Genomic DNA, 24,391 nt, shown 5'->3' on the forward strand with positions numbered 1-24,391 from the left:
CTCTGATACCAATTGTAATGTCCCCGGGTTCACACAAGGCTGTAGTTTAAGGTAAAACCAAGGATATTAAACCTACCATGCACCCATACTGTGCAACGACATATTTCACCATCATAGAAATATCTCTCTAGTGGAATCAAATAAGACAGTACAAGTACAAGCAGATATAAAAGAGATAAAGTAGGAAATACAATAAATAAATAAATAATAAATCTCCAGATAATCAGGTCTCAACGGATATAAAAGAACATATGTCCCATAATCTGATACAAATGATCCAAAAATCTTAACTACAAGAGTTAACTAAAAAGTACATAAGCTCTCTTAGCTCTCAAAATGAAATGCAAGTCCAATAATCAACTAAAAACAAAACTAAACATCTGTGGAGCAGAAACTACTATAAATAACTAACCGCGACTATGCTAAAAGTTCGTCAACCTGCGGCTCTCCGAAACTCTGCTCCACTACCTGAAAAGAAGTGAAATCAACAGCGTCAGAGCGCTAGCAATATTGTAGGCTGTCTAAAAGTTACAATGGATAGTTGATCCCCATCAAGCCTCAATAATGGAAGTTACAATCGAAACACACGTAATTTTCAAATCACCGCATCCGCAACTCTACAATCACTGCAAATACAGCCTCATATTTGAGATGATTGATCTTGATGGCTGTGACAACAACATGACTAATATTATATTAGCAACTATTAAAGGTGCCGATGAACAGTATAATGATTTCAGAAGTAAAAGGTTGAACCTGGTTGGTGAGTTGCTTAGTAGAGAGTTGTGGGCAAATATTCGTGTAGGCTGTCTAAAAGTTACAATGGATAGTTGATCCCCATCAAGCTTCAACAATGAAAGTTACAGTCAGATAGATTTCATACCAACAAACAAGAGCTACAAACAGAGGACTTTTCACATAGATCAAGAAGAGTTACAAATCAACAACACTTCTGACAGCTGATGAAAACTCTATTCTGTAGCCTTCATAATCAGCAAAGATCAATGAGCCGTAGCCTTTACGATGTTGTAATGGATGAGGTTACAATCCAACAACCTCTCCCAGACACAGAGTCCACCTCTGCGTTTCCTAAACTCAAAATGCATACGAACTGTGCGTTCTCTAGTTGATATTCGACTCTGCAACGCAGAGTTAAAACACAAAACGCACGGACTGTGTGTTCTTCAGCAAACACCCAACCCTGCGTCTCAAACTCAAGACGCAGAGTTGAGGTTCAGCACACAAACGGCCTGTGCGTTTCAAATCTCTAGTAGAGATTTAACTCTGCGTCTCAAGCTTTAGGCGCAGAGTTAAGGCACAGAACGCCAAGTTAGGCGTTTGACTTGTTCAAACACATGTTGAACGGCCTAACAACCGTTTATCCCACGTTCTGAAGGATTCTCACCCACATAGGAGCGGATTTAGGGGTTGGTTACACCCCTTATCCCCTATAAATAACCGCATTACTCAACTGAGTAAGGGGTTGATCGGTTTTTAGCATCTAACTGCACAGAGCTGGAGATTTGGATCAAAACCACCTGAAGTTGGGCTGAGAGGGCGAGTTTTCTGAAGATTAAGGAACTGATCAGCGGTCAGTTAATCAAATCTCAGAGAATCTCTTCACCAACAACGGGCCTACTCGGCTATTAACCGAATTTTTGGTTCTAACAACTCTGTTCAAGAGTTTCAACTCGTTCTGAGTTCTTAAACTCGTTAAGAGTTCTTAATTAGACTTGCAACGCAAGCTAATTACACTAATCGATCATTCGGTTTTCAACAACTCTTTTCAGAGTTTTCAACTCGTTCTGAGTTTATTAAACTTGTTAAGAGTTCTAAACCAGATTCATCATACAAGTCAATCATTCTCGTGAGATAGTACGGTCGGATCGTCAACGGAGAGCAAGTTCGACGTAAGCAATCAAAGGAGGCACTCCATCGCTACTAAGAAGAACCCAGTTTTAAACAAAGGGAAGAATCAAATTTATTCTCCTCTCTTTTGTAATCAAAATTCAAATTGTAATTGATTTTGAGAGAATACAAATCAATTTTTCTTTCATTTCTTTTACATTGAATTTTTTCCACAAACAAAAGATGGCGACTCTGCTGGGGACTAGCTTCTCTGACGAGGAAGTGGTGGCGTAATCTGACGTTCACCTCACTGGAACCACCGTCGAAACTCTCGTCGTAGAGTTCGACCAAGCTAAATATGAGGAGGCCCTCTCCTCTGGGTCGCTTAGCCCTAAAGCTAGGCGTGATACCCGCAAGATCTCTAAGGAGGTCGTAACTACTGCTGAGACGCCGACTTAGCCCTAAAGCTAGGCGTGATACCCGCAAGATCTCTAAGGAGGTCGTAACTACTGCTGAGACGCCGAAGAAAGCCCTCTCCTTTGGCCCCGCAAGATCTCTAAGGAGGTCGTAACTACTGCTGAGACGCCGAAGAAAGCCCTCTCCTTTGGCCAAGATCTTAAACTCGCTCTGCTAGTTGAAGTTTCTACACCCATATCAACACGGCGTGTAATAGGTTGTAAGAGACCTATGGTGGAGGAGCATCCAACCAAAGCCGACGACGCTGCGACCAGGGCGTTGAAACAAGCTAAGAAAAATGCCGCTTGATGAAGGAGAAGATCTATACGCCGAGCATACTTGTGGAATAGCCGAGCTACTGCCCAACACGAAGATTGCGTTTCTGAGCCTTTGCCCGAACCGTGCGCTTCTGCTCCAGAACGTACACTTCTTGGCAATGAACCCGATTATGAACCACGGGTAATCCAACTTAAACACGACCCTCAGTGATGTGTTGTTCAATCTAGACGCACACCTCAAGAGTGCGTCTCAAAACGTGACTTTCAAAAGCACGTTCAATCATCTAAATGCACACCACAACTGTGCGTTCAATTAGAATACGACCCTCAGGGGTCTGTTCAGTCAACCAAATGCACACCACAAGTGTGCGTTCAATCAAAACACGACCCTCAGGGGTCTGTTCAATCGACCAAACGCACATCACAAGTGTGCGTTCATCCAAATCAAAACCCTCAGGGGTCTGTTTCATCATCAAAACGCACACCACAAGTGTGCGTTCAATCAAAACACGACCCACAAAGGTCTGTTTCATCAGTTAAACATAGGCCTCGGCCTCGTGTTTATAAACCTAAACGCGACTCTCGCGTTTCTTCTCAAGAACATGACATGGTCCATCGAGTTCAAGAGAATCAGCATGGATTTAAGGTTCATGTCTAACCCACCCAGGGGCAGGGGGTTCCATCTCCATCCTCACGAGATTCTTCCCAAGTCTCTGACTTGCGTGAGCTACTGTCTAGAGGAAGGCCAACACAGCAAGTGGCTCATTCATGCCAATGTGAGCGGCTTATTTCCACCGTCCTCTCCGAATGCAGCTGTTGTTCACCTACGCCTAGGTAATCCGTGTTCAACAGATTGACGAATGTCGTTAGACCTGCTAAACGACAACGTCGCCACAAAAAGAAGACCTCTAAAATCGAATATCCCGAGGTTACTATCAACATGATCGGCAGAGGAAAAGCCTCGCATCCCGATTCTGATGAGTCACAAAGAAGTCATTCCCTGACTGTTCGGGAAATTTGTGATGAGTTCGAGAGAGTATACCGACACACTCGGACTCGGACAGGAGCTATCCGTTCGGTTGACTATCAAAAGTTAGCCAAGAGGATTACGTCAAGTGATGAACATTCGGCAATAGCCGAATCTTAATCCTCAAGCTCTGTCGGAGCACAAGAGGTTTCTGCTTACATGACGGGAAACCCCGAAGACTTAACCAAAAGAGTGGACGAACATCACGTCATACTCCAAGCGCAACAAGAGACACTTCTTCAGATGAAGGATATGTTAGCTCAGCTCTTGGCTGAAAAAGGTCAAAAACCTGAATCTTCCCGGAGGACAACGTCCAAAGGGAAACAGAAAGTGACCAAACATTCAGATCGTGAGACTCACAACCTGGAATCCTCTTCTGAAAATGAGAAGGAGATGGAAAAAGAGCTACACCCTCAGTCCTCTAAGGTGGATGAACTAGAAGCTCGCATTAATACAATTGCCAATAGAAGCGAACTCCACGAAGAAGGGGTGGTGCGGCCTTATCCTGCTGAGTGGGACACAGCTCTATACCCACCAAAGTTTAAAGCTCCAACCTTGCAACCGTTCGATGGAACAGGATCACCAAATCAGCTTATCTACTACTTCAAGTCTCAGACTGGAGATGTGGTGGCAAATGATGCCATCCTAACACGCTTGTTCATCGGCACTCTTAAAGGAGTGGCCTTTGAGTGGTTCATGAAATTGCCTGCCGGATCTATTCAGAAATGGGTAGATTTGGAAAGGCTTTTCTTGGCCAGGTTCTTCGAGGACGATACGGAAGTTTCGGTCCCGACTCTTCTCGCCACTAAGCAGAGGAAGGGAGAATCTATCAAGACCTATGTGGAGAGATTCCGTAGCATGGCGTTGCGATGCCCTTCAGGTATGACCCAATCAACTTTGGTTGAAACTTGCAGGCACAACTTGCATACACAGCTCCTTGCTCAGATGGGAGTAGCAGAATGTCGTTCCTGGAGGCAACTGGTATCGCAAGGAGAACAAGCCAAAGAGATTGTCGCTCGAGTTAAAGCCGAAGAAGCTACACAACCCAAACCGCAACAGCAACGCAATCAGCACGCTCGAGTTAAAGCTGAAGAAGCCACACAACCCAAACCGCAACAGCAACGCAATCAGCACAATGCCCAGCGGTCTAAAGGAAAGGAGACTTTAGCAGCCGACGCCAACACGCGAGCATCACCACCTGCTAAGCAAGGCAAGACACCGAATCAACAAAGAGTGCCCAAGCATTATTCATTTAAAGAGGAGCATGTAGACACATTGTTCCAGTTACTGCGGAAGAATAACAAGCTGTAGCTTCCCGAAATCAAGAAGCCGGATGAAGCAGGGAAGGTGGATGATCTTAATTATTGCCGCTATCACAGATTCCTAGGACATCCTACCAGAAGGTGCTATGTCTTTAAAGACATCCTCCAAAATTTGGTGAATGCTAATGTGCTCACCTTGAAGCCAGAGAAAAAGACCGTATCCACCAATATGATAGCGGTCCAATTCGGTGACTTCCCTCCGGTAGCGGCCGCAGATGGTGTTGTCCCCATACATAAAGGAGAAATGCACCTGAAAAATACTAACTTGTATAGTCAGAAGGACACAGGGTTGGTACCCCTCACTACTCCAAAAGGGGAGATCATGTGGGTACATCCCGACCTGGTAGAAGATTGGCAGCGGACGAAAACCACGTCCAAAAAGAAGGGAGGAAAGGCTAAGTCATCCAATATGATTAGCCCCTCTGTTAATGAGAATGATGATCATCTCAAACCTCTTACCGAATCAGAAGAAGAGAGGATTGCCCTGGCAGCATACCCAGGAGATAACCCTGGAACTCGGTCAGGAAAGGCTTACTTGAGAGACTACAATCAGAATGCTCAAGAAGCTGACGAACAGCCCCAAGACGCTGGGGGTTCTGTGCCAAAGAAGCCGGCCGATAAAGGAAAACAAAAAGAGCTTCAGTTCAACAAAAATCTTCACCAGGAACACGGGGAGTCGAGCACTCCCTTCCAATTCAATATCATGGCGCAGCTGGCTAACATACCGGCCAGGATTACTCTGTATGAGCTCTTAAGGTTATCCAAAACTACCAAGGAAGCTCTAATCGAAGCCTTAAAGAACACGGAGAGCTTCATCACCCAAGTCACTCCAATTCCCGAAGCTTCTGAAGATCAAACTTGTCAGCAATGTCTGCAAGCGGCGAGAAGTTTACCCTGCATATCATTTACTCAAGAAGACATGCAGGTCAAACACAAGCACGATAGGCCGCTATACTATACGGGGTATATCGGATCCTCCGAAATCAGTTGTGTTCAAGTAGACCCAGGCTCTGCACTCAGCATCATGCCCTACAGGGTTATGCAGGTATTAGGGATTCCTATGCACCGGTTAAACACCACCCAGACCACTATCTTCGGGTTCAATGCAAACAGCACTCGGCCCCTGGGTAAGATCAAACTCAGGTGTCAAATCGGAGATCTTAGGTCCGAAGTGACTTGTTATATCATAAATGCGGACACGTCCTACAACTTTTTGCTAGGACGACCATGGATACATATAAACCGCATTGTCCAATCTACCCTACATCAGGTCATGAAGTATGCTAATGATGAGGGAGAAGTTCGAACCTTAATTGCGAAAAAATACCCTTTCCGAGGAGTGGAAAATTTCCACACCGACTCCGTCTTCTATTTAGAGTCCCAGGAGAAAGAAGATTTGGACAGTGGTAACGAAGCTGACATCGAACCAGATCCTGATGAAGATTGTCCATAGGAGTTAAACCTCGATGTAATGGGTCAGGATGAGAGCAATAATAATGTACCGAGTGAGGGCGAATGGTGCATTAATAAAGATTTTATTTTGGCGTACTTGTCTGATGTGTCCTCTAAAAATAAACAAATAGAAAATGATCCTAATGCAGGTACCAACTCATGGCACGCACTATGCATAGATGCATCACTCACATTACCAATCGAGTCATCCTTCGCGTCAGATGAAGAAGCAGAAGATGCACAAAAGGCTTTCTTCAAAGTCCCGTCCAAAAGGAAAGGGCAGAGGCCGATTCATTTTGGTAAAGTTAAACCCGAACAACTCAAACGAGGAAGTTCAGAGGAAGATGACGGAGTTCCCCAATTCCATTACCACGAACTTAATTCTATATATTTAATGAAACGAATGGGGTATAACTTTAATGAAAAACAGGGTTTAAACTTTAGGAAAGGAAGGCGAACCCCGATTCGAATGTCTCTAACCCTTGAAGAAAAACCTCCGGATTGTTATCAAAAAACCGGAAGAGGCTTAGGTTATGTCACAACTCCCTCTGCCTCAGAAAATGAAATAAGTAATTATCTGCGTCAGGACCATTCATCCGGGACATCTTCCTGGGAATCTGACGTCAGTTTCGGACCTTTCTTTAAAAATCTGACTGTGAACATAGTTTCAACTAGTCATCCAGATGAAGACGTAGGGGGTGATGAAGGATTGATCGAATCAACCGACGATCCTTGGATCAAACGCCTCAACATCTTGTGGGATATGTGCTTCGAACAACGCGAACCACCCACTGAAGATAAAGTGATTCAGGTCAACATGGGAGATGAATCTAACCCTAAGCCTATCTTTATAGCCGAATACTTATCATCATCCGAAAAAGAGAAACTTATATCTCTCATCCGAGAATATATAGATGTCTTTGCTTGGAATTATGAAGATATGCCTGGCTTGGACCCAAAAGTTGCCATGCATCGGCTTAACATCGATCCGGATGCAAAACCCGTTAAACAACAGCAACGTCGGTTTCGTCCAGAGATCATGGAAGCAATTGAGTCTAAAGTTAAAAAGCTTATAGACTCGGGCTTTGTTAGGGAAGAACAACACCCGGACTGGGTGGCCAACATTGTTCCAGTTCCCAAGAAGAACGATAAGGTCCGGATATGTATTGATTTCCGAGATCTTAACGCAGCTTGTCCAAAAGACGAGTTTCCTCTTCCTATCACTAACGTCATGATCGATAACACCTGCGGCTATGAAAGGATGTCTTTCATGGACGGATTCTCCGGGTACAATCAGATCAAGATGCACCCGGAAGACGAAAAGCATACTACTTTTAGAACACCACTGGGGGTGTATTGCTACACAGTGATGCCCTTCGACCTGAAAAACGCAGGTGCAACTTATCTACGTGCAATGAATGCCATCTTCCATGAACACTTACGTAAGAAGATAGAATGCTACATTGACGATATAGCTGTGAAAAGCCAACATAAAGGCTATCATCTTACAGACTTGAAAACAATGTTCGACATCATGTGAGTACATCAACTGAAGATGAACTCGACAAAATCTTTTCTTGGGGTATCAAGCGGAAAATTCTTAGGATTTATCGTCACATCCAAGGGAATCTCTCTGGATCCGATAAAAGTGTGTGCTATCCAAGATATGCCACCTCCGAAGAATCTCAAAGAACTTAGAGGCTTGCAAGGTAGACTGGCCTACATTCGGAGATTCATATCCAATCTTTCGGGGTGCTGCCAACCTTTCTCTAAGCTCATGAAGAAAGGAGTATCCTTTGTTTGAGATGGAGAATGTCAAAAAGCATTCGAGGAGATTAAGAGATATCTTACTCAACCGCCAGTTCTCGTGGCCCCAATATCAGGAAAGCCATTCCTGTTGTATGTGAGGGCTATGGAACATTCTCTTGAAGCTTTGTTGGCCCAGAATAATGATCAAGGACAAGAGCAAGCCATCTACTACTTAAGCAGGACCATGATGGGAGCCGAGCACCGATATAATCCGGTTGAAAAAGAGTGTCTCGCTTTAGTATTCGCAGTTCAAAAGATGTGACATTACCTAGTTGGACAAATAATTCACGTCATCTCTAAGGTGAATCCCTTGAGAGTTCTGGTGACGAAGCCATCATCTCTAAATTGCCGGCTCACAAAATGGGCCATTCTCTTGTCACAATATGACATGCAATTCATGCCCCAAAAGGCGGTCAAGGGTCAAGCATTGGCAGACTTCTTAGCCGATCATCCGGTGCCGGGGACATCTAAATTGTACGAAGAACTACCCGATGAAGCCGCTGAGGCTTGCGTTACTCAAGAAGCTACGTAAGTATGGAAATTATTCTTCGACGGTGCATCTAGAGCAAATCCTCATGGAGCAATTACCGCAGGAGTGGGGGTCGTACTCGTTTCCCCGAACGGTCATGTGATCCCAAGAGGTTTTTCACTGATCGAACCTTGTACCAACAATATAGCTAAGTATAATGCTCTGCTATTAGGAATGCAATTTGCTAAAGAACTTAATATTTGGCATCTCAAGGCTTACGGTGACTCTCAGCTTATCGTAAATCAAGTCCGAGGGGAATACGAAGCGCGTCATGAGGATCTAATCCCGTACTACATCGCAGTGCTAAAGCAAGCTAAAAAGTTTGAAGGTTTCTTTATTTAATACATTCCGCGGGCTCAGAACGCTTATACGGACGCTTTAGCCTCTTTGGTAACTTCATTAGCATTGCCACCAGGGGCTGAAATAATGATTCTAGTCACGGGATGCGAGTTATACTGTTACAAGATTCCTATACAGGAAAGCTCAGACAAGACAACGACAGGAGAAGTCTGTACAACCTCTATGGAGTTCGAATCTAGGGATTGGAGATTCCCATATATCGACTACGTCCTGTATGGAATTCTACCTGATGACCCTAAGGAAGCAGACTCTATCAAACGAAAGTCTCTCCGATTCTATTACTATACGTGTTTGTGGGAAAATTTGCAGTAAAAGAAATAAAAGAAAATTGATTTGTATTCCTTTAATCTCAGTTACAATTGGATTTCCGATTACAAAAGAGAAGAGAATGAATTTGATTCTCCCCTTTGTTTAATTCTGGGTTCTTCACGGTAGCGATGAGATGTCTCCCTCGAATGCTCGCGTCGAGTTTGCTTCTCGTTGACGATCCGAATATCTATACTCACTGGAACAACTCTTCTCCTCACGATTTGACGTTGTGGAGAACTCTGAACGAGTTTGAAACTCTATGAAAGAGTTGATTTAACCGAAATCGGTTATAAGCCAAGGATGAAGAAGATCTTGTTGCCGATCTCAAAAGCTCCCACCGATCCAACTCCTCGATCTGATTATAAGCAATCCGATCTCCAAAAATCCCCCCTTAACTCTGTTGAGTTTGTTGTTATTTATAGGGGATTAAGGGGTGTAACCACCTCCTTAATTCGCTCCTAAGTGGGGCTAATGGGATGTAACCGCCCCTTAAATCACTCCTGAGTGGAGTTATGATCCCCTCAGATCATGGGAAACGGTTTTTGAAACCGTTCAGCTCGTGTTTGAACGAGTCAAACGCAGGCCCGCGTTCTGGCATGAATTATGTGTCCAAACGCAGTGTCTAGAAGCTTGAACGCAGTGACTGGAAGCTGCGTTTGTAGCAGATGAAAGCTGTGTTTGGCAGCGGCATTGAGCTGCGTCGGGCAGCGATGTTGAGCTGCGTTGGGCAGCGATGTTAGCCTGCGTCGGGCAGCGAATAGAGCTGCGTCCAGTGGCGATTTAAGCTCGCAGTTTGCAACTTTTGGAGCTGCATTTTAGCTGCGTTCGTGGCTATGAACGCGTCGCATCTTGATGCTGGTACACGGGAGGACTTCACGTCTTGGTTTGAAGACCATTGATTTGTAGTCTCTTTCTGTCGAAGCATTGCAAAGATCATTGTCTTGTAATCTTCGTCTTGGCTCTTGAGAATATGAGAGTGTCAGATTGTAACTCCGATGTTGATTGTGAAGGCTGTTGAAGTAGAGCTTCCATCAGTTGCTGCCGTGAAGTCGTCAGATTGTAACCTTCAGTGATCTACGTGAAAGCCTTCAAATTGTAGCCTTCTGGAAGTCGTCAGATTGCTAACTTCTATCATCGGTGTTTAATGGGGATCAGCTATCTATTGTGATTTTTAGACAGCCTACATAACCCCTCCAAAGTTTTCGAAAGCTTCGCGGTTGACAGGGACGAATTTCGGAATACTTTGGATCTCAACTCTGATCTTGGAGCTGTTGATTCCTTGTGTGGTAAAGGATTTGTTCTCCTGGAATCCGCTCCGTCACGCATCATGGTTGAAGGGATTTGCCACGTAGGACCTGTGTGAAGGTATGCGCCATAATCCTTGCTTCTGGACTGTGGGGTAGACCCTGCATTTTGAACTTTGAGATGTGGTCTCATCCTTGCATGTTGAATTTGGAACACGGGTGTGACATGCGGCGTTTGGTTTTGCATCGTGGGTCTGACCTCAACGTTTTGAACTTACAGACATGGAAGTGGCTTCCGCTGCATTTTGACTAGTCTTTGAGACTTGTCTTTGGCTCATCTGTTTTAAGCCTCGCTCACATCCATTAAGATGATGGACCTGCAAACGTGCATAGGAATTTTTGGCAAACCCTCAGCCATCAACGGATTTGATTAAGCCTTTACCGACTACCGTTTTGAGTCGGGCTAGCATGTGGATTGTCTAAGTTCGTTCACATGTACCGTTATGCTAAGAGAATGAACCCTCTTAGACTTGATGCTATGATTTTGAATACATAGACTTTGTCCATTTTCACGGGAAAAGACTAAAGCATAGGGTGTCTTTCTTCTCTGTGCCTTGAATCCAGAGCTACCCGGCGAGGCCCAAGAAACCACCCGACGCTCGTAACATCTTTGTAAGCAGGTTACAATGGTATTGTTGAACACCTCGCTTGACATGAATAACCCCTTTTGGTATTCACTCCATATCTTACGTAAACCAATACTCGCATTCCTACGCGAACCAATCTCGTATAGTTTTGCCATATTTCTGTCATCTCAATAAATATGAATAGAAATTTTACCAGAAAGATACGGGGATATCTTTCAATGTTCAAACAATCCCTTTTTTTTTCATGGCCTTCTTGATAAACTTTAGAAAGATTATCCTTGTCTCTGTTTATGTCTTCGGATTGGAAACAAATCACCATAATTAAGTCCCGTCTACGGATCAGTCGACATTTTTCGACAAATTTTTTACGAACAGAAAGCCTTATTTTCATATTTCTCACTCCTTTAATTTGGAATCTATTCCTTTGGATTGGAAGAAGTCTCTTGTAATTTTTTAGCTTCGATTATATCCCCATGAAAGGAAGGTTTTCAAAATTCATCTAATTTCGCTCGACATCTTTGTTGCGAAGTCTAATAAATTATAACGCTCCTTTAGTTGAATTCAATACCTACTTATTTCGATTTTGACCTATCCTCCCGGCAGTTCCGTATCAACTGCGTCGGATCCTCCTGAAATATAACCTAAGAATTAGATCTTCATTGATCGTAAACGGACCGACATAACGCGTTGGGAATGATTCAGTATTAAACCTTCATGAATCAATTTTTGTTCTTTCATTCCAGGTAACCCCTTGAAGTAATCATATCAATAATGGAGGAAGAGTTATTAACTCACTTTTCCTCCTCTATTTTCACAAATAGAAGTTAGAGAAAAATTAGGACTACCGGAGAGGGATCACCATATAAGCACAAAATTTCTCCTCCCAATTTTTTCTAAGTCTAGGCTTCTCGATCTGTCTTATACCTCGAGAAGTAGAAGAATTACAATTCCCATTCCACCTAAAATCTTAGGAAATTTTTTTTGATAGGCTTGAATAGATTCGTAAACGCAGGTCGACTAATACGTTTTAACAATAGTTTATAGTATCCCATTTCCTAGTCCTTCTTGGCGCAAGGTTGAAACGGCCCAAGAAAATATTTGTTACTTTCTCTGATGTTCGCCGAACGTTTTCCAATAAAACCTTTCTCGTAGGAGTATTTTAACAATGTTTTTTGGTGATATTAGTGGACTGCATTCGAACCGTTTCTCTCTTTTTACTCCTGTCGCATTTCTTATAGAAGTTTATTATATCTAGCAATAGGCGTCTCTGCCATGCACGAAACTTATAATTATTGGTGCTTTCTAATTTTGGATATAATCAACATTTTTTTTTATTTGAATTCAAAATAAATATTAATTAATTAGTATTAATTATTCTAATTATTAAAAGTATATGTATATGCGTGAGACAACATCTAAAAATTTGATACCCATTTTCAGATATTTCTACTATACTATAGTCATAGTTTCATTTACTAGTATTTAATACCTACCCTCGGAGCTAACTGGAAACTATTTTTAGTAAATTCAACTGTCTCAAATTCTCTAGCAATCGCGCAAAAATATCCGGAGTTCCCCTTTTGGATTTCTTTCTTTGATCAAAATGACAACTGCAGCATTGTCAATCCATACTCGTATTATCATACCATTGCGTCACGTTTGAAGTTCTTTACCATGTAAGTACAATTACAGCTCTAATTACTTCTGATCTTTCTAGAGGCATATTGGGCAGCTGCGCTTCTTGATTACAGCAACCAATAACGTCACCAAATATGAGCAAATCGGTGATTCCAGCTCCTATGAATTGAATACAGCATCAATTTCGAGCTCCACTGTTAATCTTGCTACATTCAAAGGGTCTGAGGTTGAATCAATAAATCATTTTTTGGTTGAATCTGTTTATTTCAATGGCAAAGAATAAGGAAAAAGAAATAGTGTTTGTCTAGAAATAAATAAATGCCGTGGTTGTTTTTTCATCCTCCCTTTTATTTAATGTTTAGTTTACATCACCTATCTGAAATGAACAAATTGATTCGGTATAGGCATTTTGCACGCAGCTATTGAAATAGCTGTCTGGCTAGCAGTTTCTGATACCGCCGCCATTCATAAATATTCGCCTGGTTTAATAACGGTATACCCATATTCGGGCGATCCCTTCCCTCGAACCCATACGTGTTTCGTAGGCCTTAATGTAACAGGTTTGTCAGGAAATATACGTACCGCCATATTTTCCACGCACGCCGCGCATATCGTGCGAATTGCTCCTTCGCCCTGCTTTATTGTCATAGACTTGATTCAAAGCGGGTTCAAGTGCTGAAGAGCGTATCTTCGCGAACTAATATGATTGCCTCGACAAGATATTCCTTCTTTTCTCTATGTTGCTTACGAAATCTGGTTCTTTTTGGGGTTATAGTTGATGGTTTTTTCTTAATCCCACCTCTACTAGCTAGCAGAAGCCGGACATGAGAATTTCTTTCCATTCACAGCTTCCTCGCGAATGAAATGAAAGGATTCGATAATAATTACAGATACACATGTATTTAATAACTATAAGCACTAAACTAAGTAAATGGGATTTATTGATATTTCATCTTATTAGCATAGAAAGCTGTATAAATGACTTAGATGGATAATATTTACTAGATAATGCTTCTTTTTTAGAAAAAATCTTATTTTCCCTCTTATCGAATCAAGACTGTAATCCAATAAAAGATAAAGGGTTTCGCGGGCGATATTGACTCTTTCCTGCTTTATTCGTGGGATCAATCTTATGACTCTCAGATTAAATCAATTCTTTCTGGTTCAATTCCGCCATCCCAACCGATGAATTCATTAGGATTCCTTTTTTTTTTTTATAGAAGAATCTTAATATACGTCACAGGTTTCTCGTTCCTATAGCTCTCCATTAAGGTTAGGCCTGAACTCTGCAATGGAGCTCCCACGAAAATTCGTTTCCAAGCAATCTCTCAGTTTCTTATTACCCGGGCTCTTTATTATTTTATTATATATCAATATTACATATCATATTAATGCTTTATCACACTGCCTTTTATGAAGGTGATCATAAGACCATACATATTGGAATCATTTATCATTGATATTTTTGTTCTCTCTTTCTATCACCTTTCCATTTATCCGCATCCCTTTATTTTTCTTGCAATTCAATAATCAAATTTGTTTTTTATGGAAAATTTCAGATTGTTACAATATATGATTGATCCAGCTCATAATAGTGACTGTTCTTTGGGATCTGACAATACCTAAGGCAATAAGTTGTTAGTTAGTTTTCATTTATATTTAGTTATATTTAAGAATAGTTATTAAGTTAAGTTCATAGTGGGATCAGTCTTTTTTTTTTTTGAAGCCAACTCAAAACTTTAAAAGAAAAACTGACGAGTCACACACTAAGATAGCAACTTATATCAAAAATAAGATTAATCGATCTTTTTATTCAACCTATAGAATTAAGACTTTTTTCTTTTTTTTGTTTGATTTAACGGAAAAAACAGAAACTGTTTAGTTTTTTTTGTTAATCACTGAACGAAATGGCAAGAATAAATAAAGGTCTATTATTCGCTCGTTCCATAAATATCCAAATTTTTAGGCCTAATACCCCATGGATTAGTTCGAAGTTGTATAGGAACAATGATCAATTTTGGCGCGAAAATTGTTGTAGAGGAACCCTACCCTACTCTGATGCCATTTCGACATACACGTGCAATTTCTTTTCCGTCGATACGTCCTGCCAATTTGTATTTGAATTCCCTATTGTATCTGTTTGCTCAGTTAATTCAAATAGTCTTTTCATTGCTTTCGAAAGGAGAACTCTATTCTTAATTGCGAAAGTCCCATATATTGTGTGGCAAGAATATTATGGGTGAACCATAAGGTTTTCAATTTTGTGATAGCAATGGTTGAGTCTTCGGTTTCACAGAACGAATTCTTTTGTACATTCATCTGTAATTCTTCGAATCGCCTCGCGTTCGCGTCCTCTATTAATAGAAATTTGGGAACCAATATAGATTATGACCTGGACGCAATCGATTTCTGTTTTTGATTTCTATTTGCGTGCAATTCCACTGTCCTATGCGAAAACCTGGGGATATCTCTTACATTTTTTGTACATAGTTCTTGATACAATTCCGTATTTTCATCTCTGTAGAACCGGAAAAATTTTGGGGTTGTGCGACCCAAAAGGAATGATGGTTTTGGGTTTACCACAGTCTGAAACCAAGTGATTTATTTTTTGTCCCATATTTTTTTTTTGATTATATTATCTTTCCATCTATTTTTTCTAAATATGAATCTAAATATTCTCTAAAAATTATTTAGATTTATCTTTTAATAAATTGTTATACTGACAAGTGGCCTTTTTATCGGATTTAACTACGGTCCTCTAGCCCTAGGTCTTAACTTTTGTCACAAAGGACGTCCATTGCTTCGGTTTGACTAATGAATGAATGCAGCTTCGTTTCAAACCCATATTATGACTAGCATTTGCTGCTGGGCAGATAAAACGCAATTTTAAAATGGGATAAGATGCTCGATATCGCAGGCTGAGTTCCAGTATCCATAAGTGTTCCTCATAAGAAGCGGACCAACGAATTGATCAATTACTCTTCGGGCTTTGAAACGGACATACATATATGTTGAGCTAAAACTTTTATCTTCTTTACCCGAATTCTGAGTTCTTTATCATAAGCTCCCTCCCGCCGCCAATGAATGATACGTATCTATTTTTTTTTTATCCAAATTACGACGAGATTTATTATCGTTCTCGCATGTCTCCGAAAGTCAGAGTAGGCGGCGAATTCTCCCCATCTGTGACCTACCATACGATCCGTTATATAAATAGGTAAATGTTCCTTTCCATTATGAATAGCGATTTGTATGGCCAATCGATTTGGGTATTGGTAGATGCCACGAGACCAATTACTATTATTTCTTTCTCCTTCCTCCATGTTGAGTTTTTCAATTTTTCTCCGATAATGATTAGCTAAAAAGGATTTTTTTTTAGTGAAGCGTGCACAGCTGATTACTCCTTTTTTACATTTTTAAAGATTGGCATTCCTATGTCCATAGACATATCTGCCGATCTAAGTATGAAGGTAGAATAATACAATAATGATGAAATGGAAAAAGAGAAAAGTTCTTTAGCTAGATAAGGGGCGGATGTAGCCAAGTGGATCAATTTGTACTGATTTTTAATTGCATATTAGAGCCTCTTGACCCTAATCACCCCCCCTCTAGGGTCCTTCAGTCCTTATAGGGGCAATGCATTCAAAAGTAACAAGCTGTAGTTGCTTCTAATACTGTCACACAAACGTCTCTTGTAGAAATTGATCGACTCAAGGTGGAGTTGGCTCGACACGAGGCTGAGCTCGCGCGGGAAGAAGAGATCTTGAAAAGGCTCACACTAGAAAGTGTGAAGACATACGCCACCTATCGTTCGTCAATCCAGGATCTTGAACTTATTCAAAAGGAAGCTATTGCGACGATGCCGCATGAGAATGAACTTAAGAAGAGAGCTGAGGTACTGGTACAGGCCACTCATGAGGAGAAACTGTCCGCTATTAAGTCCCGGCTCATGTCTTTCAATTTCACTGGCCCAGAGGCTTAATTATGTCTTGTCCTTTTTGTTTGATAAAAACGAGGTTTTTGTATCACTTCTTAATATTTCTGAATAAAATAAAAAAGAAAGTGATTTTGGCTTTTCTCTATTTATTGCTTGTGTCGTGTTCTGACTTGCAACAATGAAATTATATGAAGAATGCCAAATTTATAATGATTCCTTTATTATCATTTAAGATAATTCTAGAAAATTTTTGATTTGTTGGGGATGGGTACATGAACACTTGTTATTCTTATGTAGAAGAATTAACTGGTTCAAAAGGGATGGAACTGTTAGAGGTATCTTATTAACATAACAGAAATTCGTGGACCTACCGCTCTATTGAAAAAAATCTATAGATTAATTTTGTCAGAGGTGTGATATTAACATGACAGAACGAAATATTACGATCGGGGCAATTTTGAGGACCTATCGCTCTATTGTAAAGAGTCGATAAGTTGATTTTGTCAGAGGTGTGATATTAACGTGACAGGAAGAAATATTACGACTAGGGCAATTTTGAGGACCTATCGCTCTATTGTGAAGAGTCGATAAGTTAATTTTGTCAGAGGTGTGATTTTAACGTGACATCTGCGGGGAAGACATTTTAGCGTCTCGCTAGGGAGGATTGCTAACTGATTTATCATCGAAGTGATGAGTTGTGATACCTGTGATTTGAACAAGATTTGGGGAATTTTATTGTCCCATTGAAATGAGTTGATAAACTGGTTATTTACTACTCTGCTGCGGAGAGTTAATAAGCTGACCATGATTTGAGTAATTTTGGAGACTTAGGGGCCGTTTGGTTGGTTTCTTAAAAACCAAGAAAAGAAAATCGGTACAAGGAAATCAATAAAATAATATTTTTATCCATTTCCATCCCTAAAACTCATCCACCACATCCAATAAAATAATATTTTTATCCTCTAACTCATCTCATTTCATCTCATTTCTTACCTTTAAAAATAAACCAAACACAAGAAATGTGTCACATCATCCAACTCATCACATCTCATCTTATCTCATTTTTAAAAATCACACACATCATCAAACCTTCCTTTCCATCCATTTCCTCAAAAAAAACAAGAAATTAATTTCCTTAAGTATGTGTCACATCATCCAATAATATACCTCCAACTCATCTCATCTCATCTCATCTATTTTCTTATTTTTAAAAATGAACCAAACACAAACAACCTCAAAACATCATCCAATAATATTCTTCCAATTCATTTCCTTATTTTTTTTAACCAACCAAACAACCTCAAAACAAGTTTTTTTTAAAAATCACTCACATCATCCAATAATAAGGTGACAACTCATCTCATCTCATCTCCTATTCTATACTTTTCTTCTTTTTTAAGCCAACCAAACAACCTCAAAACAATTATTATAGGAAATAGGTTTCCTATTCTTTGATTTCCCAATTATTTTTGCGAAACGAACAACTATCGTTCCATTGATGAGAATCGATAAGTGGATTCTGACAGAGGAATTATAGTCGTATTGGTATTGATGCCAGCTAAATTTAGACTCTGTGGGGATGATGAACGCCTGGGGTGTAATATTAACCAGACGAAGATTTAAACTCTGCTGAGGAAATACAGACGTTCGACAACACTCTGTTAAAAGAATTCATAATCTCAGGGCATAAGTGTCATGTTTGAAAATATAAAGGTGGATCCTTTGGTTAGGATAATTGCAACGCAAAGGTAACCTTTGCATTTGAGGTTCGACACGCAGAGTTAAGAACTCTCGTAACGCAGGTTTAAGCCTCGCGTTTAGGAATTGAACGCAGAGGTGAACTCTGCATTAAAGTCCAACCGACTTTATCTACTAATGCGGAAGATCGCATTTCAGAGATGGTTGGGCTTCTCTCCTAGAATCCCGTACCGATTTAACAGCTTGGCGGCTGTTATAAATAGACCTGTGTGGTCACATCAAGAGTCATTTGACTCTTTCTACTTTTAGCTTGATTCCAAGAACGAGAATTCTCGTTTGAATTTCAACCGATTTCCCGGCGACCTCCGTCTTCTCCGATCAACCGCATCCATGGCGCCTAGGAGGATGAGTTCTGGTTCCAAGAAGATCATCAGGACAGCCTCGGAGACATCACCGGCTGAGAACGTCAGTGATGTTGCTGCTCTCACCAGTGCCTTACCATTACCGCCGCTGTTGTGTGGGCCTCGTTGTTGTGGTAAGTGGCGGCCATAATAACTTGTTTTGACAAGTTTTTTGAAAACCTTTGATGGGTTCTTGTCAACGAGGAAGATGACTCGTTTTGTGGGTTTTGGATTCCACGTTCAAAACGTAGATCTTGAAGTCTGCGTTCAAAGATTAGAAACGCAAATTTTAAAGTCTGCGTTCAAGATTAGAAACGCAGATTTTAAAGTCCGCGTTCAAGATTAGAAACACAGATTTTGAAGTCTGCGTTCAAGATTAGAAACGCAGATTTTGAAGTCTGCGTTCAAGATTAGAAACGCAGAGTTTGAAGTCTATGTTCAAGATTAGAAACGCAGATTTTGAAGTCCGCGTTCAAGATTAGAAACGCAGATTTTGAAGTCTGTGTTCAAGATTAGAAACGCAGATTTTGAAGTCTGCGTTCAAGATTCGAAACACAGATTTTGAAGTCTGCGTTCAAGATTAGAAACGCAGAGTTTGAAGTCTGCGTTCAAGATTAGAAACGCAGAGTTTGAAGTTTGCGTTCAAGATTAGAAATGCATATTTCGAAGTCTGCGTTCAAGATTAGAAACGCAGATAGTTCCTTTCATTAGCAACTCCCTTTAGTTACTAACTTCTGTTTCTTGTTTCGCAGTGCTTTTTCCTAATGTGCCACTTCTGCCACAGCAGCATTTCAGCTATACTGCCAATCCAGAAGTGGGGAGAACTTTTGGTCTTCATAGAGAAATTCCTCTATGCACTTTCCCTGGCTTGGAGCGGGCACATTTAATTAGGTTTGCCGGGTGTTCCATCTTAGGGCTCTGATCACTGATCTGGATCTAGAAACACCCACGGGTCAGGATCAATTTGTCAAACTGGCGTTTTTGTTCAGAGATCATATATTGGCTGATGACCAAGTTCGGTACGTAGAAGAGTCCCGGATGGTGCGAAAAGTCGATGATCGTTTCTTCTTCCTCCCAAGTATGAAGAGAATGTACCCGCTTTCATACTTTCTGAGTGTCGGTGGTCGTAGAGGTTTGGCCTTCGATCTTGTCAAGGAGAAGGAGAACATATCATTTGGATCCGGTCGATCATCTCGTGTACAAATTGGCGGGCAACTCAAAGGTCTGAGACCTTGTAGATTTGAGAAAAAAGGCCTTGCTCGGGAAGCACCTCTTCCGGCGAACATCTTCATGCGCCAGTTTATTGCTGTTTGGGGCGAATTTCCCACATCTTCATTGCAGACGTCACCCCAATCACATCATATTTTAGCTCTTGTTCCAAACAGGATCTGATCACCCCACAAGCGTTCCTATTCATCTTCTCCCATATCGCCTCATCATATTTAGGTGGCCTCTCGTGGACCATGATGGTCTCTTCCAAATTCTGAGCATTGAGCGCATCCTGTACGTCGCTCATCCACAAACCAAAGTTGATTTTACTGTCATACTTCACTACACTAATCTTAGTGTTCTGCCAACTTGTATTGTACTCGCCATCGATTTGCTGCTTTTACCTTCTTCTCCCATTGCAAACTAACTCTAAATTGTAGAGAAAGAACAAATTTGATAGAAATTAGGACCGCACAACTGAACCATAGATCGGATTCCAATTAGATCTCCTATCCACACGAGGAAAGCGAAATCTCCAACGGCAACTCCTAATACTATCACCACCGAAGCCTAGAACTCCAAGAACCAAGCTTCACACAAGAATCTTCCTCCACCAAACTCCAAAACCCTAGATCTGAAATCTGGGCTCTGATATCACTTGTTGCGCGCCGTGCGGAAGCTTGCTCGACAACCAAACGAGTCGGTGAGCGATGAGAGAAGAAAACCAAAACCAAACACGAGTGCAATTCACAAAATAACGACCAAATCACACACAAACATAGGAATTTACGTGGTTCGGCAATTGCCTACGTCCACGGGGAGAGGATGGGGAGATTTCACTATATGGAGGAGAAATACAACGGGTTACAACTCACAAAATCACTCAAATATAACCCTAACCAAAGATCTCAACTCCCTCACAATATCTCCCTCTCAAAGTGCTCAAAACAATGCTAATTCTCTCATTTTCTCTCCTTAAGATACCCTAAAAAACGTGGTTCTATTTATAACAAAACACAATCCCAAATAGATTAGGATTCTAAAAACGAGTCTGACATACCCTGGTGTGGCACACACCAAACCCATGATAAACATGGTAGATTCTGCCACACCAGAGTGTGGTAGACACCACACCCATGGCAGACAGGGCAGATTCTGCCACACTCATGGCAGACACCACACTAGGGTGTGGTGGAGTCTGTTTTGGGTTTTTCTTCACGTTTTTCATAATTCCTTTGCCGTTTTCACAGTACTTCCGTACATTAGCTCCCAAGATTTTCTTTCGTACATTATTTTTTCTTTTTCCATTTTCGTTTCTAATAAAGTGTCTATCTTTTATTATTTATATCCTAAATTTTATTCCGGAAAATGTAAATCCACCCAAATTAATGTAGCTTGAAATTTTTTAGAGTTATTTGCTTAGCAATCTGGGTGGCACTCCGATTATCACAATGAAGAGGGGTTGGTGTGGAAAGAACCAACCCTCAATATACTCCAAAGTTTAGTATTTGCAATACTACCCCCCAAATTATCAAACCATGTGAAAGAAATACCCTAAAATCAACAAATCATCGACTTGGTCCTAGAACTTTGAATATTTCATTGATAGTTTTTATATTATGATTATAAATTAGCCTATCAAAGTTGATAATTAATTGCTTTGCGTATAAGTTTTTTAAAAATTGATGATTTGAGGGGGTAGTTTTGCAAACACTGAGATATGGAGGGTGGTTTTGCAAATACCCATGATTGAAGAGGTATATATGCAAATAACCCAACATTTTAACCATCCTGTGAGTAGTCATAGGCAATAAGGATAGCAAAAGAGTTTTTTTAACTCATTTACCAGAGTGAAAGAGGGGAGGTACACTTTGCTCATTCCTAAAAAAGTTATCAGGATCAACTTCGGACTTCACCTCAGCCAACCTCCTAAAATTATCCTTAAAATATCTCCTCCCCCAAACATTTGCCGTCAAATAACTATTCGCCCCCTCTTCATTCCTCCCCAAATCCAAATCTCTATAGTTATAATAAGCAGCTCTAGGATTTTTCGAAACGTAGGGAGCCATGAACTCATAGAATCTCTTCGTCCAGTTCAAATGCTTACCCGTGAGCTCACTTCCTTCGGCGACATCCCACTTCACCATGTACTGCAAGTTGTACAAACTCCCGTTTCTATGCGGAAAAGGAGTTTCGGATTCCGAAATCTCATCCATCCGACCTCCGAAAGGGTCGAGTATCACGATCAAGAACTCATTCTCCTCGGAAAACCACTTCCATATGTTGTCCCACCCTTGCTCGGAAACCGGCTCCTTGACGAAATCCGACTTCGCCTTGAACGGCGCGAAGAAAGGGTCGACAACCCCCCTCTCCGTGAGGGCGCTCTCATTCTTTCCCCCTGACAAGTAGCCTGAGAAGTACAGTACGCTCTTGATCCAACTCATCTCGGTGCAGTCCTCCTCCCGCAACCCGAGTTCCGGGAAACTGACTCCCATCAAGGGAAGTAACTCGGCTTTCGAACCGAGGAACAAGGAATTGAAGGTGGCCTTCACTGTTTTGCTTCCCTCCTCGTCTTCGTCGGGCACGAGCACGACCCTGATGAAGAGCCTGCGATCAAGCTCGTGAGCGACATTTTGCCACTTTGTAACTAGCTTAGTCGCGCCCTGATTCAGTGTTCTGCTCGCGCTAAAGACCGTAACGTTCGGAGGAACCTGCACCAACGTGACCTTAAACGATAAAATGATACCGAAACAACAACCGCCTCCTCTAATAGCCCAGAACAGACCCTCGCCCATCGACTTCCTGTTCTGAATCTCACCATTAGCGTTGACAAGTCGAGCATCAACAACCTGATCGGCTGCCAGCCCGAACGCCCTGACTAGGGTTCCGAGGCCCCCACCACTCAGATGACCGCCGATTCCCACCGTTGGGCACACCCCCGCGGGGAACGCGACGTTAGGCCCTGCCTTTTCGGATATTGCATGGTACAATTCACCTAGGGTCGCACCTGACTGGACCCAAGCCGTGTTGCTAGTCACATCGATGCTGATTGATCGAAGATTGAAGAGATCGAGGAGGATGAAAGGGCCTAAAGTAGATGTATAGGATAGGCCCTCGTAATCGTGGCCACCACTACGAACTCTCATGTGGATTCTATGCTTCTTCGCGCATGTAATAGCATGCTGAACATGCGATTCGCTAGTTGGTGATACGATCAAGGTTGGGTAAGTATTTCCATAGATTCTTGGATTTTGGATGGAAAAATTCAGGAGGGAGCTAAAACTGTTTGAGTCTCGGGTGGTGATCATACTAGGCGGAATATGGTGGTCATCGAGGAGGCAGCGAAGAAAGGATTGGTGAGAAGTGGTGGAATTTGAAGAGGACGAAAAGAGAAAAATGGCGATGGCGATGAGGAAGAGGAGAACGAGGTACACGGAAACAAGTCCGAATTGATCGCTCTCTTCATTCTTTTTCTTCATTGTCTCCTCTCTCTAATGAAATAGATGAATATATTATACGGTCTCGGTGTACAAGCTTAAGTATATTGTTGAAGGAATCATGGCATTTGCGGAAAATTTGGAACTTTTCGTTGTGTGTGGATCGTAAATGATGAGGGATTGAGGAATCTGTATAGCATGGAACTTGCAGTTGAAGATTGATGCTCTGCCGGCTTTATAATCTAGTGACATTTGTTCGTGATCTACAAAAATTCTTTGCACGTAACAAGAGACAATTTGTCAAAACCAAAGTTCCAATTGCTACAGAATTAAAGTACGACGGAATAACAAACAGAAGAATTAAGGAGGGGGGAGTTCTTACTATTAGAGATCAAGAGAATACAAATAGAGTTACAAATCTCACCGATTAAACCCTAAAACCAAGCTCTAGATCCCTCACAAATCTCCCACAATTTGATGCAGCAATCCTCACCCAAAGACTGCTAAAAACGTCCTTACTTAACCCTAATTAATCAGGATTAGAGTTAAATACTAACTCAAAACGAAACGGGTTGAAAACCCAAAGCCCATCCCAAAAACAACGCGCGGTCGACCGCAGCGGTCCACCGTGCATGTATCGCGGTCGACCGCAGCGGTCGACCGAACCAAAACCCGAGAGTAGAATCCATTACAGAGATTTGACCGCCTTCTGATCCAACTTCTCCTGAGCTCTTGTGCATGTTCGCGGTTGATCGCCAGTCTGCTTAGCTGCTGCTTGGCTGCTTTCTGC

The 24,391-nt window shown here is 41.5% G+C and overlaps 1 protein-coding gene across 1 annotated transcript; it reads right to left on the bottom strand.

Moving 5' to 3' along the window:
• LOC109844674 (berberine bridge enzyme-like 22) lies at positions 22,003-23,598 on the bottom strand. Its single transcript, XM_020413791.1, has one exon. It carries the CDS (start codon positions 23,470-23,472, stop codon positions 22,003-22,005), a length of 1,470 nt encoding a protein of 489 aa, XP_020269380.1. The 5' UTR covers positions 23,473-23,598.

The sequence above is a fragment of the Asparagus officinalis genome, chromosome 6, assembly GCF_001876935.1.
Source record: "Asparagus officinalis chromosome 6, Aspof.V1, whole genome shotgun sequence".
Lineage (NCBI taxonomy): Eukaryota > Viridiplantae > Streptophyta > Magnoliopsida > Asparagales > Asparagaceae > Asparagus > Asparagus officinalis.

Coding starts and splice junctions, on each gene's coding strand:
- LOC109844674 (XM_020413791.1), bottom strand. CDS start 23,472: ATGATCACCACCCGAGACTCAAACAGTTTTAGCTCCCTCCTGAATTTT.